The sequence below is a fragment of the Oryctolagus cuniculus genome, chromosome 1, assembly GCF_964237555.1.
Source record: "Oryctolagus cuniculus chromosome 1, mOryCun1.1, whole genome shotgun sequence".
NCBI lineage: Eukaryota > Metazoa > Chordata > Mammalia > Lagomorpha > Leporidae > Oryctolagus > Oryctolagus cuniculus.
This window is the reverse complement of record NC_091432.1, coordinates 214,355,759-214,375,485: the sequence shown is the minus strand read 5'-3', so window position 1 is coordinate 214,375,485 and position 19,727 is coordinate 214,355,759. Positions and strand designations below refer to the sequence as shown.

General features: G+C 39.6%; 1 protein-coding gene across 3 annotated transcripts in view; it reads right to left on the bottom strand.

The window, feature by feature from the left end:
• MUSK (muscle associated receptor tyrosine kinase) overlaps nt 1-19,727 on the bottom strand; it is a 111,896-nt gene that overhangs the window by 44,763 nt on the left and 47,406 nt on the right. For all 3 annotated transcript variants that reach the window (XM_070055489.1, XM_051843297.2, XM_051843304.2), the window contains one exon: nt 8,953-9,112. In XM_070055489.1, the coding sequence (XP_069911590.1) occupies nt 8,953-9,112 (160 nt within the window). The remainder of the gene's footprint in view (nt 1-8,952; nt 9,113-19,727) is intronic.

Sequence of the window (19,727 nt, the reverse complement as noted above, 5' to 3'; positions counted from 1 at the left end):
ATTTCTCTGCTTCCACTCTCTATCACATATGGCATTGGCAGGCAGATTTGGAGATTAGGAAAACACTGTCTTCAGGAATTGTCAATCGTGGGCATCATTATCAGCTCCTTTGCAAACTGAATCAACCATGGAGTTCACCAAGCAAGGCAGTATCTCAGCTCAGAATTCTTCTCCATGAGCTACCAGGACACTTTGTCTTAAGACACCAAGATGAGTCAGTGCAAGAAGGGAGATGGTAAAGGATAAATTAGAAAACTGTTATTCTCATAGACTCAGCTGGCTTCAAGGGCTTGCAAGCTGTGCAGTCAGCAGGATCCTAAGCTCTGAAGGACCAGTGCTTAGTTTAATACTCTGCTCTTACTGTCTTAAAATACAGAGTACTTTTGAACAAGGGACCTTACATTTTTATTTTGCAGTGGGCCCTACAAATTTTGTAGCTGGTTATGCCATCCAAGATGAAACTCAGGGTTCTGAGGAGACTTCCACTAGGGATGCTCCATCTCAGACTTTCCCAAGACATGAGAGCCCTTGGAAGGGTGAACTATGGCCAGCATTTCTGCATTATTTCATCTTATATTTGTATGCAAAATTTGGAACTTCACAATATTCTTCAGGCTATATATATGGTTTATTTCCTCTTTGTCCTCCAAAATCCCCATTATAAAAGGAAAAAAATAAAACTTATGCATGGTCTAAAACCAATGTACTGTATGAGAACTTCTCTGAATGTCAAGGTCCACCTCCTTGAAAAGGTTGTAGATCCATTTTGGCATTTTAAGAATTCTAAAATGAACTCTTCTGAGAATGAAATCTTCCTGAAATACAACAATTTCATATTTCCAATCATTCCCTTTCAAATTTGGAAGAGTTAGTGACTGCAAAGGTCTTGCAATCTTGAGCTTTTGACTTTTCTGTGTCGTCATGGGCTTTTTATTAAATCAACCTGAAGATGAGACTTAGAAACCAATTTTTTTTCTTTCAAAAGGAATGGAGTTTTATTATGTTTTCACAAAATGGAAAAGGTAGTAGTATATGGTTATTAATTTGTTAACACACTAGTGGTATTTCCAGAAATCTTAACAAAATTTTTATCTTTCTTACTATAAATTTATTTGGAAATGATGTATCAGTTTGAATTTGAAAACCTTATCAATTAGATTTCTTGATAAATAACATGGAATGTGATCAAAATAGGGATCCATTTTCCTCATTCTAATGAAATCATAATAGCTCACTAAACAGCCACTGAGAATGATAATATGGTTAATGCATACACATATAAATACACACCTATATAGCAGATTATAGACCCTTACGAAAAAGGAAGCAGCAAGAATGTAAGAATAATCAAAGGTTGATTTTTCAGGAAATACATTTTAGTCTAATAAATATTTTTAGCAGAAACACAAAAATATAAGGAAGTAGTCATTTTTCAAGAACTAGCTAGAAAACATTGCAAGTGTTCTACGTTAAATAAAACTGTAGAAAGATAATGTGCCTTTATATATGATAAAAATAAGTGTTAACAATGCAAAAAATAAGTCTGAAACATTTATTTACATAGCATATTACACAGTCTAATCAATACGATTTATAAATTTTTTAACTTTTTTTTTAAACTTTTATTTAATGAATATACGTTTCCAAAGTACGAATAATGGATTACTATGGCTTCCCCCCCATACCGTCCCTCCCACCCACAACCCTCCCCTTTCCCACTCCCTCTCCCCTTCCATTCACATCAAGATTCATTTTCGATTATCTTAATATACAGAAGATCAGCTTAGTATACATTAAGTAAGGATTTCAACAGTTTGCTCCCACACAGAAACATAAAGTGAAAAATAATAGATGATTTTTTTTTAATGATGATGAAATCAGATCAGACCTATTGTCATGTTTAATCCCAGTGAGAGTCAAGTTGGGAGTTGATAGTTTCTTTTCTTTTCTTTTCTTTTTTTTAACTTTTTTTAAACATTAGATGCAGTAATCATCAGGGTAGTGAAACTAAATAAACTAAGTTTAAGCAACTTGATTTTAAGTGAACTAACTGGGTAAATGAGTATTACGAATGTATGCATCTCTTCAAAACATTGGTATTTTCATTGCAATTATTCATTGCACTGATTCGCCTTGTGTTCATTTGATTCTTTTCACCTGTGGTTGGCATGTTCTCAAATAATCATTGGATATATTTAAATTACACACACACACACACACACACAAAATCTGACATTTCCTTTAGAATGTCCAGAGGGCACAATCACCCAACCTTTATTTTAATAAGTAGGCTCTGCCACCAAATAACTTTGGTTCTCAATCATCAGATGAAGGTGGAAGGCGCTTCAGTAAGAACAAGAGGAAAGGAGATAAATTATTCCTCTAGATCTTCTCATTTTTCAATATTTTCTGTGTACATCATTACAAAATATCTAAAGTTTTTTTTTTTTAAACTAAGACTCAGAGACTAGCACCCAAAGCCAAGGATTTGGGTTTTGTTTTTTTTAAAATATTACTGGGGCAGATATCTGGTACAGTGGTTTGTTTGCCACTTGGGATGGCTGCATCCCATATTGGAAAGCCTGAATAAAGTCCTGGCTCCTCTACTTCCATTCCAGCTTCTGTAAAAAAAATATGATTTACTTATTTGAAAGACATAGAGGGTGAGAGAGGGAAGGGGGGGGAGGAGGAAAGGAGGGTGAGAGGGAGAGAAGAAGAGAGGAAGGGAGAGAGAATCATCATTTAAAAAATCATCTATTATTTTTCACTTTATGTTTCTGTGTGGGAGCAAACTGTTGAAATCTTTACTTAATGTATGCTAAATTGATCTTCTGTATATAAAGAGAATCGAAAATGAATCATGATGTGAATGGAAGGGGAGAGGGAGTGGATAAGGGGAGGGTTGTGGGTGGGAGGGACGTTATAGGGGGGAAGCCATTGTAATCCATAAGCCGTACTTTGGAAATTTATATTCATTAAATAAAAGTTAAAAAAAAATAAAAATTAAAAAAAAAAAGTTGTTCTGCAATCCACAGTGGAGTTTTGGAAGAAAGTTGGGAAATGGATCAGGGTTTTAGTCAACAATCAGCTCCAGAATTCTGGCCCTTTCCACGTAGGCCACTTCTCACTTTGCTGAGGGACCAGAGCCCACATGCTTCTAGTAGTGAGAAGAGCTGGATTCCTTTGTGATGCTGTCCTGATCATGTTCTGCAACAAGAACAAGCAGACCCCAGAGTGTGAAGAAAACATCAAGATGTATGCAAGATTTGCAACACCCAACTGCCAGAAAGTCACGAGCAATGGCTGAACAAATGTCATAGATTTTTATGCCTACTTCCATTCTGGGGGAATAAAAGGTCTAGGAAACCCCTTCACTTTTGTTGAGATGGGTAGGCTGGGATCTAGGATTGTCATTTTGATCATCTAAGAGATACTGCTAATACTGTCCAACAATTTTAAATTAGAGCTGCAATTTAAATTTTAGTAAGCCAAGGAAGAAATCTGCATGGATTTTTTTTACCAGTTAATATGACCAAAGGATATGGAATAGGGTGAACACAGCTTTACATTAATGCTGAATGCTGGGCAAAGTGGTACCTACATGGCCCAAACCTCAGGGTAATTCTACTGCTGAAGAACTAGAATAGATAGAAGGGAGATGAAAATGGTATGTGATTTAGAGGCATAAAGACAGATTGTAATAGTAACTGGGCATGGACACCTATTGAAACATTTAGTACTAAAGTTGTATTTGAAAATTCCCTCATTTTAAGATGGAAGTTCCAACAGAATAGAGACGAACCAGTGCCAAAGAGAATGTAGCTATAGTACTTGGGAGGAAAGAATTAGCTAAGATAGATTTCTTTTTTTGGACAGGCAGAGTTAGACAGTGAGAGAAAGAGAGAGACAGAGAGAAAGGTCTTCCTTCCTCTGTTGGTTAACTCCCGGCGTGGCTGCTAAGGCCGGCACACTGCGCCGATCCGGAGCCAGGAGCCAGGTGCTTCCTCCTGGTCTCCCATGGGGTGCAGGGCCCAAGGACCTGGGCCATTCTCCACTGCCCTCCTGGGCCACAGCAGACAGCTGGCCTGGAAGAGGAGCAACCGGGACAGAACCGGCGCCCCAACTGGGACTAGAACCACAGGTGGAGGATTAGCCCTAGTGAGCTCTGGCGCCAGCCGCTAAGATAGATTACTACTTCAAGAGCAAGTAGGGAAAGAAAAACGAAGTTAATTTAAGGGTAAGTGGTAGTTTCTAGACGACTAAGAAAATCGAGGGATGCCCTCTTTCATTGTGCTTCCATGTGTTTATTACAGAAATATCTCCAAATTTTCTTTATCTGTTTTTGGGTTGGTTGGTTGGGGAGAGGGGAAGAAGAGATGGGATAGGAGATAAGGAAGAGGTCCAAGAACCCTGCAATCATAAACAAGCAATCTTATATCAAAATTGGATTTTTTTAAAGATTCCAAAAACTTCTGATAGTCACCAATCCTTGTCGTACCTTTAAAACGATCTGGAAAAGTCAATAAAGCTTTGGCCTGCTTCTGAAACATACAGCTGTTCTGAAACAAGAAAGCTGCCTGACCGTAAAAGAACACTTACCTTCTGTGTCTAACTGGGGAACATCTGGTAGCAATTTAGTGTGGCTACTGGCTGTTACTCATTAATTCTTTTCCTTTTATTAAAAACAAAACAAAATACCTTTAATCAACTTAAAGCCAGACAAAGCCACCATGAAATGTCAGGGGATGGTGGATATTTTGTTGATATGAGCTCAGTCTGCCCAGGGTGGGTGAAGGGCTCAGTGGTAAGGGGACACTGTGTTACTGCGGTGTGACCCCAGGCCTGCAAATTATCTGCAATGCCAGGGGGAAATGAATGTACAGACCCCTCAGACATGAAAAGACCATGTAACAAGATGGAGGATTAAATCCCCTGTATCAATTATGATATGAAATTTAAAGTTCTATTTTTTTGCATAACAGAGTAAAACATCAGCTCTTGAAATGCAAATACCAAAATTATGTGGTACATTTTGGGGGATAGGAGATTCCAACAGTATACCAGATTTCTCCCTACTGCCCATTATATATATATATATATTCTAGTTTTAAACTTTTAAAAATTTGTATTTATTTTCATTCCATTTGAAAAGCAGAGAGAGAGAGAGAGAGAGAGGCCATCTTCCACAAGCTGGAAAACCAGGACTGGGCCAGGCCAAAGCCCAAAGCCTGGAACTGAAGCCAGGTCTCCCATGTGGGTAGTAGGAAGCCACACCTTGAGCCATCACCTGCTGCCTACCAAGGTAGCCATTGGTAGAAAGCTAGATCAGACGCAGAAAGCAGGAGCCCAGACCCAGTTCCCAGTGGCATCTTAGCTTCTGCACAAAGCATCCATGTCCTAACTTTTAAATGCAGGTATTGAAAGTCATAGACCTTGTAGTCAGTTTAACAAAGAATCATTGCAGAAGGTGGGAGTGTTGCTAGAATGGGGAATGGCTCTCAGTAGAGGGGGGATAGTGACCACAGACTCATCTCTGTACTGTAGACTAGATAAGCACAGACAAAACTTTGGACATCGCTCCCTGAGAAGGACCTACACGGGAGACGCGAATATGTGTTTTCCTCTTCTGAAGCCCTGTGTCTATTTTGATGGCCTCTGGCTGGCTCAGGCTACGCTCATTACAGGGATCATGGGCTGTCTTGCTGGTCTCTGCCACAGGGCTAAGGGTTCTGATGACAAAGAGAAGGCATCTTGCCAAATACCTGGCATCCTGGTGAGTTTAAATCACAACTTGAGCCTCTCCGGGTTGTGACTGGAGGGGAAATGCAGCTTCCTGGTTCCCAGGGGAGAGGTTCCAAAAATTTTTTTTTTCTGACTTCTTTTGATGACTACCAGCAAATGTAATGACCCGGGAAGAATTATATCACATTTCTCACACAATGCATAGGGATTTAGGGAGACACATGTAAGGGGCTTGAGAAAAGGAAGGTGGATTTTTATTTTTTATTTTTCAGGCGCTAGAAAAACCATCAGCTCTTTCCATTTTCAGTATTCCAGCTGGGATAAGTAAATAAACAGATGGAGTAAAGCTTCAAAGTGAAACTCAAGGCATGTGTCTGAGGGGGCGGTGGACTACAGGACATCAGGGGAGGATGGGCTGGCTGAAGTGAAAGACAGGAGATTTTGGGGTGGTAAGGCAGTGTTTCCAGGGTGGCAAGGCAGGGAATGATGTCTGACTTGAGCTCTGGACCTCTGGTCAGCCTACTGGAGGCCCAAGGAGACAGGGATTTAAGCAGGTGTCACAAGCAGGCCCTAGGAGATCTGGGAAGCACAAGACCACACTCCTTTGAAGTGATCCTGAGTTAAAGTGGTTCCAAGATCCCTTTTCACCAAAGTGGCCTGGATTCCCGGAATATCCACGCAGGGAACACTGAAGTTTTGGAGATGACTCCTCAATGATCCATGTGGACCTTCCAAAGGCGTCTTGCGGGTCTAACCAAAAAGAACCGGTCAAAGAGAGGAAGAAAGAATGGCAGACGCCTCGTGGGGGTTTGGAGGACGTCCTCAGTGGCATTTGTGAGACCCTCTTATCAGATCTTCCTGGGAGAATTTTGGGAAAAGTGGAAGATTGTCACATCCCCTAATAATCAGTAATACCCACTAGAAACACAGTTACGAGGTTGAACAAAAGGGTCTTGTAGTGTTTATTAATTAAAGCAAGAAATAATGCTAGATGTGCAGTGGTTTTCCAGATAATAGACATGTTTCTGATTTATCATGTCCACTGTAGACCTTTCCAATAATTTCTTCTTTTTTCCCAAATTTTTGACTAACGACTCACTCCTTCACTTGAGCTCCAACATTGCACAATACTATGATTCTCTATATAGACAGATTTAGATGTTGCTCATGCAGCTCAGAAGGGGGCAAGTTCCCATGCCCAAGTTACTTCTTTATTGCTGCCTGCTCAGCCTATACCCAAGTTTCCAGATGACTCTGTAGCAGTGATTATAAACACACACTTTCCAGAGTGGTTAAAGTCTCACTTCCATGGTGTACAGCCTCCCCCCACTTTCAACCTGACCACCATACCACTGCTGTTTCTAAGGTCCATTGACTAGCAAAGTCATTGCTGGTGGCAATCTTCATGACTCTTGCTCTATTGAGGTTAAATGCATCTGTCCTCTTCTCTCTGTACTAATTTATATTGCTGTTGTTCAAACCTTGACTACTTTTCTAGACTCCTTGAAGAGTCTCCCAACTGCTTGCTATGCCTCCTAGCCTCTCGACACCCCTGTATCTCTTAGTCTGCTAAAGGATATATCTGACCACAGCACTTGCTTCTTCTAAAATAATTAAATGATTTCCAATTGATGGAATAATGCATTTAACCTCCTCAGATTGTTTATAACCTGGCTAGATCCCACATTTAAACCCTTTCTTCCCTGTTTCCATCTCACTCAAGTCTATAATGTTCTGGATTTGCCAACTAACTTGCTGTTTTCTGAATACACTTCAGCCTTATTCCTCTCATCCCCACATGTGGTGTTCATAGGGAACCTCTTTCCCAATGATTCCCTTAAGCTTTCTCTTCTTTTGCTCTCCTCTTGAACTTTGTCCATACTTCTACAGTAGAATGTGATTTATATCACAATATATGTGGCTGAATGACTTCCTTTCTAGACTGGAAGTTCTTGGAAAGCAAAATCTATTTGTCAATTAAGTTTTCATTCATTATTCTACCCAGTACAATGGCCCACATCCAGTGCATTTAATAAATGCTTATAAAAATGCTTTGTTAACAGTGTAGTGATATGTAAAAAAATAATATTTTATGAGTATTTGTTAACTTGAGTTGAATTTACTTTAAGGAGTCTTGCCCTTCTCTGGGAGAGATGATTTCCCATAGCTGATATGATATCTCTAGACACTATACAAAGATATCCTGGGGGAGAAGGCAGAGGGAACCTTGGTACTGGCGTCTTCTCTTTCCTTCAGAGGCTTGGCTGCCTTGTTCAATGCTGCCTATATAGCTCTCTTTGGCCTCTGTTACCGCATATTAAAAAAATCACAGATGTTACTTGAAAGTTGCCCATCAGGGGAGATCAAAGAAGCGATACTGTAATAAGAAACAGCCGGCTCTGGGAGCGGGCCCTGGGCACAGGCTGTTCCTGGGCTTGCCTTACATGCCAGGCCAAACACCTCTCTGCTGATCCTTGTGCAATAGGCCCACTATGAATATAACACGCTTGGCACTTCCTGGTAGAGGGATTATTTCAACTCTAGGAATTGCATAAATGTTCTCAGAAGCCTTTGGGGCATTTACATTTTAAAAATAAATCTTTATAACTTGACACAAATATCCTAGAAATCCATGTGTCAGCCCTTTTCCTCGAAAACACCTGTAAGTCTTGCAGGCATGAGACAGGAAGGGAAAAAAACCACAAGGATAATGCTCAAAGGTAAAAATGCCCTCAGGAAACAGACATGCAGGAATTGCCTCCGCTGTGTCAAGCCAGCTGCCAACTTTCTCTTCCAAAGCCTTGGGGAGTTTGACACTTTCCGTGATGAAGTCAGAGGAAGGAAGGCAGGAAGGGAGGAAGGGCGGGAGGGAGGGAGGAAGGAAAGGTAAGAGCAGGAGGAGGGAGAGAAAGGAGGTAGGGAAAGGAGGGAGGGATCGGGGAATAGAGGAAGGAGATGATAGAGGCAGAAATAAACTTGAAGCTGTTACTCATAACTTGGGCAAACATTTGAAAATTTCATTCTTGAGGCAACAAATCAGCTAACATCAAAATCTAGGTTGCCTTTGGAGAATTCCCCATGGAGGAGGAAACAGCCCCAAGATTAGGGTAACATAGAAAAGAAAAGGGATTTTTTCCCCCAATGTACCATGTGGCAAACTGCCAACTTTCCCTTACCCCAGAGCAATGCAGCCATGAAGGGCTATCCTACCTGCTATGCTGATGGTGGCTGCAGCCTTTGCAGTACTGATTTTTTCTCCATGTTTATTGGTAGCTATGCATGTGTAGAGTCCTGGCTTGGTGATAAATAGCTGCAGTCTTGAGTCAATCACTCGGTCTTTCACACTCTCTTGAATGGACCCAGAAGAAACCTGATGGAGTAGGGGGAAATAAAAGATAGAACAAGGTCAAGGCATTCCTAATATACTTCATCAGTAGAGCAGAAGGGAAAAGCATTAGGATTATGACCAAAAGGCATGTGGTAGATTGCAGAAATAACAAAAAAAAAAAAAATTCCTTGCGTATGCCCATGTCCTTATAATCTGACATTCAGCTCTTCTCTCAAGAGACAGCATCTGCCTCCAGACTTTAAATCTAGATTAACCTTAGTATGTGTTTTAGAATGACTGAGCAGGGACTTGAAAAGTTCTTGCATTTTGTGGTCTGCTTCCTCATTGATCTTGGAACATGTGGCTTTTTTTCAACAAACCAGAGATAACCTTCTCAAAGGTAAACATGTCCATTTATCCTCACTGCTGTAAATTGGAGCCAACATCAACCATTAGACATTGCAATAAGGCTTATTCTGGACCAACTAGTATGCAGTCAACCTGCCAATCACAGAACTCAGATCAGCCAAGAGTAGGCAATCCTATCCCCAAATCACCAAAATCATCCAGTTGACCCACAGAGAGATTAAAGCACTAATAAATGGTTATTGTAAAGCCACCAACCATTGGTGGTGATTTTTGATACATCAGTAGATAACTATGTAAGATATGAAGATATACTATACGGATCATCCAGGATGTGTCTTCTGTGTTCCGAAGAGAGAGTCAAATAAGAGAGTTTCAGGCTTCCGGGCTGATTTTCTTAGAACTTTTGGCTGGTTCCTCATGCGTGTACATATCAGATGGGTGGTTACCAAGAAAACAGGGATGTGAAGCCAAGTCTGTCAGTAAGGCATGGCATGCATAATGCTGCACTACTCAAATGTCCTTACAAGCTCCCTCCTCGTTAGTATAGTGGTGAGTATCCCCGCCTGTCAAATGTCCTTACAGAGCCAGAATTCCAATGCAACGTTAGCCCTTAATTGACACTTTCATGTACATAAGTGCTCATTCACTAGTTGTCATCGTTCCTTCTCTATAATAAAGACGACTGCCCAAACCATTCTATTAAGTTGCAGAATTAGAATTTGCATCCTAGCTGGTCTGACACCAAAACCTATGCTTATCATCATTTTGTTCCCTAATCCTTCCCTAGACCTAAATGAGAGAGCAAGCAAAGTGTCATTAGGACACAAGAGCAGTAACAACAATAATATGAACCAATCAACCGACCATGAACGAAATAAATGCCTGATAAATGTTGCTAGGGGATGGCACTGTTTTTTTAAGAAAATTTGTCATTGTTTTCTTGATCATTATATCATGTCTGATAATTCTCTTAACTAGATAGGAGGGAAATGATGGCAGTTTGAGGAAAATTTGAGAGGAATGTCAATGTCAGTGAAGTAGCCTATGGTATGCCTGGACTTTTTCACGTGGAACCATGGAGGAGTGGATGTGGATGGCACGGCTGTCTGAGCTCGTCTCCAAAGAGATGCCTCTATCTACTATTAAGGAGTGAGAGTGAGGATGAGGAATGTGGAGCCAGTTATTTTACTGTTCTGCATGAGAGAGGATTTTCATAGATAGACCGGCAAAGACGAGGGAAGCCCTAGGGTGAGATCAGCTTTCTTCCTAGCTGCAAGGTGGCTGCCCTTCACAGCACCACGGACTCTCTGTAGCAATTAAGTAGTTATTAGTGAAAATTAGTTCTATCAGCCTCTTTGCCTTTTTAGTCTCTACTTTCGCTGCTAATCTCAATTGTAAGATAAAAACTGGTTTAAGTGAGTATTAATTTACTTTAACTGGGAAACTTCCCAGGCAAAATAAAATATTATAGCATTTTTCCCAGCTAAGCAGATTGGAGTCTATGAAAAATTAATAAAGCAGATAAAAATACCTTTGAGACATACACTTAGCTGGGAATTCCAACTGAATTCATCATTATCATATTTATCAAAGAGGTAATGGCTTACGGATATGAGTGTCCCACTTAGGTCAAATGAACTGAACAATTTGAAACACGATTTTGGACTCTCCCTGAATTTTAATACAAAGCAACAATGAGAAAAAAGCTAAACACTCCAAATCTCTATGCTCAATCCATATGCTTTATGCTATTTTATATTTTGTTTATACATGCAATCACTCTAGTTTATGTTAAGTGAAGTCTGTACAGCAGTTGTTTTCTTTCTTCAAAAAATTGGGACCTTCCTTCAAGCAGTGGACTGTGTGATGCTTTGGAGACAACTTAGAAAAAAGCAGTCCCCCAGACAGTGCCTAGACTTTCACTATTTTCATGTTCGCACCTAGGAAAGTCATTCCTAAACTCCTCCTCAAGGTCACCGAAAACATCCTTGGAAAGAAAGAGAAGCAACTTTTCCACCTGCCTGACCTCTCTTCTCCTGGACCTCGTCCAGGTGTTGAAATACTTCTACAAAGAGACCAGTAAGTTCCGAGGCTCACGGCTGGATTACAACGTGGCTCCCAAATGCTTTTCCTCCTGTGTCCAGAGGTCCTGCTTGATTCGCTGTGACTCATGCACAGCAGGCCTTGTTAGTCCTAGTTTGAATTTGTTTTTCTTTCTACAAAGATCACCCTGACCAACACTTTAGTATTTTTGATGACCTAAAAATAAAAACAACCCTTTGCCCTTCGTTTTGATCTTTTTGCCCTCTAGGTTTATAAGATCAAAGGCATGAGCTTAGATTGTTGCTGTGAGCTTTTACCAAGGTATGTTAAGCAATGGAATACAGTCTACTTCCTATATTTATAGGTTCCGCATCTGAGGATTCAACCAAACTCATATATAAAAAAAAAAAAAAAAAAAAAAACAGAAAAAATAAAATTGCATCTGCCCTGAACACATACAGACTTTTTTCTCTTGCCATTCTACTAGAAAATACAACATAGTTAAATTATATGAAGTATTATAGGTAATCTAAAGATGATGTAAACTACATGGGAAGCTGGGCATAAGTTATATGACTACTATGCCATATAAAACAAGGGACTTGAGCATCTGCAGATGTGGGCATTGTAGGAGGTGCCAAATATCCTGAAGACACTGATGGACAACTCTACTTACGTGAGGTGACTGGACCTGGCATTTACAATAAATACATGATTTTCTCCCAAGTCACACAGGCATAACTGACCTAGAGGAGCAGAGTAATAACTCTCTGCTCTGGGAGAGTGTTCTTTTTCTCTGAGGAAATGGATATCTTAATTTACTTAACCATAGTAATCACTTCACTATGTGTGTGTGTATATATGTGTATATATATATAAACATTATGCTGTGTGCTTTAAATATACACAAGAGTAGTACTTTAAACTGTTCATGGAAAATGTGTGTGATGAAAAAGCTATGCATGGATTTTCATTTTTTTGCACCAAAATAAGCTTATGTTTTCATTCCATTTTTTCTGTGACCATTTTGAATTATCTTCCATAATAAAAAAAATAGTAGAATAGGAAGCTCTATCAAATAGGCATCATAAATTGAACCTGAAATAATGTGTCTGACAACTCTTTGTTTTTAAAGAATTTTTTTTTAAATTTATTTGATAGAATTGCAGACAGAGAGGAGAGACAGAGGGAAAGGTCTTGCATCCGCTGGTTCACTCTCCAGAGGGCCTCAATGGTTGGAGCTGGGCCATTCCAAAGCCAGGAGCCAGGAGCTTCTTCCGGGTCTCCTAAATGAGTGCGGGGCCCAAGCACTTGGGCCATCCTCCACTGCCTTCCCAGACCATAGGCAGAGAGCTGGACTGGAAGAGAGGCATCGGAACATGAACTGGTGCCAATATGGGATACGAGCACAGCAGGCCAAAGACCTAACCTGCTACCCCACAGCACCAGCCTCTAAAAATTCTCTTAAGGTGATAAAGCAGCGTAGACCTGTGGGATATTTTTATTTTGTGATAATGCTGAGTTGAGAGAATCTGGTAACTTCCTGATTTGACTTTGGCATAAGAAGTCTGCTGTGAGGTATTCTGCCCACGATGGCCATGTCATACAAACAGTTCCAGTTGGCTGGGAACACCTGGTGGAACTGTCAGAGTAGGGCCCAGTAGAGTCCATGTTCACGGAGTTGCAGTAATGTCTGTCAATGCCTCATAGTAAAGTAGATTGGGAGACATGTCTCCATTGTTTCTGATTAACCATAGCCTTAACTCCTGACTTGTTTCACATTAACTGTTGAATTACTTCATATATAACTTCTTGCATGTAATTAATTTAGTTTACACAATTGGTAAGATGATTCTAAAGCTATAAACTTTTAACCAAAAATACTGCCTCTTACAAATGTGCATAAAATAGAGATGTCTCCCTGCAAGAAACTTCAAAAACACAATCTTCAACATGGAAGACTCAGCTACTTGTTTTATAAGAGTCCTCTAATAAATTAAAATGATCCAACTTTTAAAATAATTAAGAAATTAGGGGCCAATGTTTTGGTGTAGTGATTAAGTCCCAGTCTGCAGTGCCGTTGTCCAATATGGGAGCCAATTCTTGTTCTGGCTGCACCAGTTCTGATCCAGGTCCCTGCTAATGGGCCCGGGAAAGCAGTGCAGGACGGCCCAAGTTCTTGGAGCTGTGCACCCAGATGGGAGACCTGGAAGAAGCTCCGGGCTCCTGGCTTTAGCCTGGCCCAGCCCTGGCCACTGGCAGCCTTTTGGGGAGTGACCCAGTGTATGGAAGATTTCGCTCTCTGTCTCTCCTTGTTGCTCTGTAACTCTGCCTTTTAAATAAATTAATCTTTTAAAAATTATATTTACTGGACAAAGCAAGAGAGCTATGCAAATTTTCTACATTTTTAGTTGAATGTGTAAGTAACAGATCTTGTTGATAAAACTTTCAATAAATTTGTTGATAAAAACACAAAGACTGTTGATGTACAATGTAATACTTTATCCATTATAGTATTTTTTTGTTCTAGTACCATTGGTTGAACTCTGTAATTAACACACAATTATTCTTAGGTGTTTAAATTTTAATTGAAAAGTGATCCCTGTTAGGAATTTGGAAAACATTATGCTGAGTGAAATAAGCCAATTCCAAAGGGACAAATACCACTTGTTCTCCCTGATAGGTGACAACTAACTGAGCACCAAAAAGGAAACCTGTTAAAGTGAAATGAACACTAGAAGAAACGGTGACTTGATCAGCCCTCATCCTGACTGTTGATGAGCAACTTAATATGTTATCCCTCTTAGTATTTTTTGTTTGTTTGTTCTACTTAATACTTTTGGTTGAATACTGTAATCAATACACAATTATTCTTAAGTACTGAAACTTAACTGAAAAGTGATTGCTGTTAAATATAAGAGTGGGAATAAGAGAGGGAAGAGATGTGCAATTCAGGACATGCTCAAGCTGACTTACCTCAAACAGTAGAGTTAGAAACATACCAGGGGATTCCAATTCAATCCCATCAAGGTGGCATGTACCAATGCCATCTCACTAGTCCCAGTGATCAATTTCTGTTCACAATTGATCATAATGATAGGACTAAGAACAAAAGGGATCACATAAACAAGAATAGTGTCTGCAAATACTAGCTGATAGAATAAAAAAGGGAGCGAACGATCCAACATGGGAAGTGAGATACACAGCAGACCCATAGAATGGCAGATGTCCTAAACAGCACTCTGGCCTCAGAATCAGCCCTTAAGGCATGCGGATTGGGCTGAAAAGCCCATGAGAGTATTTCAGGCATGGAAAGCCAAGATACTCTGGGGGAAAAAAAAAAAACCTAAATGAAAGATCTCTGCGAGTGAGATCCCAGTGGAAAGAACGGGTCATCAAAGAAGGAGGTACCTTTCTCTGAAGGGAGGAGAGAACTTCCACTTTGACCATGGCCTTGTCTAAATATGATCAGAGTTGGTGAACTCAGGGGGCTTCCATAGCCTTGGCAACTCATGACAAGAGCCTCGGGTGATTACTGATGCCATAAACAAGAGTGTCAAATTGTTAAGTCAACAACAGGAGTCACTGTGCACTTACTCCTCATGTAGGATCTTTGTCCTTAGTGTGCTGTACATTGAGATTTAATGCTATAACTAGTACTCAAACAGTATTTTTCACTTTATGTTTCTGTGTGGGTGCAAACTGTTGAAATCTTTACTTAATGTATGTTAAACCGATCTTCTGTATATAAAGAGAATCGAAATGAATCATGATGTGAATGGAAGGGGAGAGGGAGTGGGAAAGGGGAGGGTTGCGGGTGGGAGGGACGTTATGGGGGGGAAGCCATTGTAATCCATAAGCTGTACTTTGGAAATTTATATTCATTAAATAAAAGTTAAAAAAATAAATAAATAAAAAATAAAAAAAAAAACAAAGAAAATTTTAAAGTAAGTTCTGCTGTATCCATACCAAGCTACTATTTCCAATGTTGCCAAACAAAAGGAATATTGCCACTAATTCTGAAGTTCATCTGTGGCTACAAGTTTCTATGGAAATGAATGGCAGTTCCACAGGCAGAAAATAAAAAGTGTCTTAGTCTTTGGTCCTGCACTTTGTCTCCAACTGTTCAGGGTTGTAGTGTACTGTCATGTTCACGTTGGGATAGAAAAAGAGCACACAGAGTCTTTGGAATACCCACTGTTGAACTTAGCAGTACATGGAAAGTGAGCTCTCTAACTCATGGTTAGTGAGACGCCACAGTTCAGACTGCTTCATTCGGGGCCAAGTTTCTCCCAGTTCTGCATTAGTCTTGGTTCAGCCCCCTCCAAGGCTATCAGAGCTGTGGGCTCCCTCTGTGTTCTCTTCAACAGACTTTCTGGTTTGCTACTTTTACAACATTAAAAGCCTGAAATTGCCTTCTTTTCCTGCCATGTGCGTCAGCATGGGCGAAGTCATCTCGATTTCGTTTTGGACGTGGGTAGTATTACCAAGAACTTGGCTGCAACATGTGCACGTGCTCTTTGACCATGAGAACTGCGGGTGTACTTTTCTTTCTTCCTGGAGGAAAGTCACTATTAGTTTATTTTATTCCTGTTTTAGAATCTGAGGTGATGGATCTATGTTACACCTACTTTTTGTGAGTCACATGTTGAGTGAGTAAATTAGGGGGTTTCAGTGTAGTAACTCCAAATACCCTTTTATTATTTATAAACATTAACAGAGAATAATCATCTGCCCCCAACTTCTAAAGGATATTTGGAAGGATATTCTAAATACATAGGAGTCTTTTGAAAACACTAAATGTTTTTTAAAAAGCATGTATCTTTCCATTTTCCTTGTGTCTGCACACAGCTAGACAAATGATTAGATTGTCAGTCTCCTGATTTTTTTTCTCGATATCATATTAACATTGAGTGGCTTAAGAGAACTACAATAGTACCCACAAAAGAGCCACGTAGTACATTGCCAAATCGAATGCAATTACAAATGACACTTGAAATTGAACTAAAGCAGTGAAGAAGAGCAGAGGTACCAAGTTGCTTTACAGGAACTTCACAAAATGAAGGCCGTATAAGACCTGATGTCATATTGGAAATTTTCTTTGGCAGCTACCTGATATCTGTGTAATTACTGACATGAGAAAAATCAATGTGTGAATGGTGAATTGGCTCTCCTAGAATCACATTCACTAAAGAGAGTGTCTCCCAACACTCTATCTCATCCTCATTCTACAGTGCCTCACAGTGTCATGCTGATAAACTGGCATTCACTTATTTGTTCACTCTATTTTGGAAGAATATTGGATAAGCAGTAAATTTCTTACATTTTTTTCTTTAATTGAGAGGCAAAGAGACAGTGGGAGAGAAAAAGACAGATAGATCTGCCATTCACTAATTCGGTCCCCCAGTGCTTGCAATTGCCAGGGCTGGACCCAGTCCAAAGTAGAGAGCTAGTTACTGAATCAGGTCCCCACAGGCATGGCAGGGACCCAAGGATGAGTCGTCACCTGCTGCCTTCCAGGGTGTACATCATCAGAAAGCTGGAATTAGGAATGGAGATGAGATTTGATTCCACACACTTTGATATGGGATGTGGGTATCCCAACTGGTATCTTAACTGCTATGCCAAATGCCCTCCCCAAAATGAATCAATTTTAACAATAATTTATGAAAACAAAAGTCTTAGCCAAGCCTCAGAAATGAAAAAAAAAAAAACAACAAATGTGAAATTGCAATAATAAATCAATTGCAAGCTTTGTGTGGTGCTCTTGCACTAAAATATTCATTGCTATTGGGAAGCCATAGAATTTGGTGTCTTTTTTCTGTCTTACAGCACCCACCAAAATTCCACAGACTGAGTCTTCTCTCCCCTTCCCTTCTTCCTTTTCCTGAATATTGTATCTTTCCTCTTTCAGGGCTACAGTCAGTCAGGTTTCTTAGGACACACTGCATTGCAGAAGCAAGAGCACAGGTGAGGTGGGGGAGGGTGGAACTACAGAGCACAGCATGCCTTTTCTGAGATTCCTTCTTGCAATATTTTATTTTTTTAGCTATTGATGTGTAACTCACAAATGGAAATTGCATATATATACATATATATATATATATAAAGTGTGGATGAATGTATATATTTAAAATTTGATGTTTTTGTTATTCATACACATTATGGAATGATCACCATAATCAAGCTAGTTCACTTGTCCATCATCTCACATAATTGCCTTTTTGTGTAAGTGTGGTAAGAATACTTGTGATCTACCCTATTAGCAAATGTTGAGAAATCATTACAATATTCACTATGCTTACTATGGAGGACATTAACTCTCCATGCTTATTCATCTCGTGTAACTGAAGAATCATACACTTTGGCCAACATCTCCCAATATCTTGGGTCATTATAAAACAGTAAGACTCGCTCCTGCTTGCTCTTTGGCTTCCTGTCCACTATGTGACATCTCCCTCCCACATAGACTTCCATCACAATGCCATCCACAGTGGCCCTCACCAGAAGCCCATTCAACGGGTCCACTTGATTTTGGACTTTCAGCATTCAACACTGTGAGCTAAATAAACCTGTTTTCTTTATACATTACCCAGGCATTTTGTTATAGAAACAGTAAGCAGGCTAAACCAGGAGGGGTTGCACTATCTGGTAGTTCCAGTGGAAGGAACAAAGCAGATAGCAATGTTTAATGGTCTAGGTTTCCAGAGTTTGCAGATACAAAGTTTATAGATCCGATTTGGGTTTCTTGTCAGTCCTTTCAATAGGAATTTGAAGGGATTAATTGGATGCCAACAGAAATACTTTCCATCAACTACTACATTGGGAGTTAAGTGGAAGGTTGACTGCCTGAGGAAAATGTATCACTGGTGTCATCTTGGATGTTCCCTGAGGAAATGAATGTGTCCAGGAAGGAAAGAGTCATGAATGAGTTCATTAGGGAAAGAGCCAGTGTTAAATACCTGGCAGGCACAGGGATTGCACAGCCAGCTTACAAAAGTGTCAATTAAATAAGAGTTTTCCTGCTCCAAATGCTGCCTCTCCCTTCCTCCCATCCCAGCTCTGCTGGAGTCATAAACAGCAGTGAGGAAGTGTGGGAACAAAGAGAGAGCATGAGCTAAGAAGCTGTCCACAGATATTTTTTGTGGAAGGCAACCAGCATGACTGCAATAGTCCTAAGAAGGGTAGGTGGTGGAAGTTGTGCCTGTGAATGCAATTGGATACTTAGTTAGTACTTGGAACTAGACACTTAAAATGACTAAATTAGGATAATGTTAATGATATAAAATCACCTAATAGTGTCCAGGAAAATCACAGAGCCTGCTTGCCAATAGTGGCAAAACAACTAGTTCTGCTGAATAAATTTTAAAGGGCAGAGAAAGAAAGTAGTATTATATGTAATCATGTTTATTCAATACACAAGTTACTGTAGTAATAATAATCTTAGCTCATTTTAATTCTCCTTTTTCCACTTGAAATTCCAAAAGGCAAAATCTAAAATTAAGAAAAACAAATTCATAGAAATATGGAAGAGTAACATAATCAAAGGACTAGACAGTTTTATCAGTTTCTAGATTGATAGAAGAATTAATATTAACTACACAACTGAAACCTAATTCAAAGGAAGAGGTTTACAGAGATGAGAAATTTTCCCTATTGAGTAATGGAAAATCCCAAAATTCCAGGAGCAGAGCTGTTAATGGGGGTGGACTTTGTAGAAGTCATTTAAGTGCTTAAAGAACCTTGGGAGTTGTTATGTATGCATATTGTACCAGGCCTAGGCATCTGCTCATCACCTAGAGGTTGACAATGGGATTTCTACTGGAATTCCCTATGCTGGACAATTATGGTCGATATTAGAGCCTGAGGAAAAAGTTGACAGATTACACAGACTTCCTCTGTTTCTCTACAAAAATAAGCAAAGAGAACAGAAAACTTGAAGTTTTGAAAAAAAAAAACACATTTGTTAAAAATGCAGAAAAGAGAAACAGAGTAATTAAAGGTGTAGTAGAGGAAATATTTTTGAGTTTGAGATTTGCATCCCAACTTTTTGACATCATCTCTGTATTGAAGGAAGATAATATAAACTTGCCAATTGATTCTTTAAGACTGGCAAAATATTGTTAATAAAATCCAATCATGATAGCTCACTAAAAGAACAAGCTATTCCCATTTTTGAAAACAAATACAATGATTCTTAATTAAAACAAATTGAAACAATATAATTATAGAAACAAAGCAATGT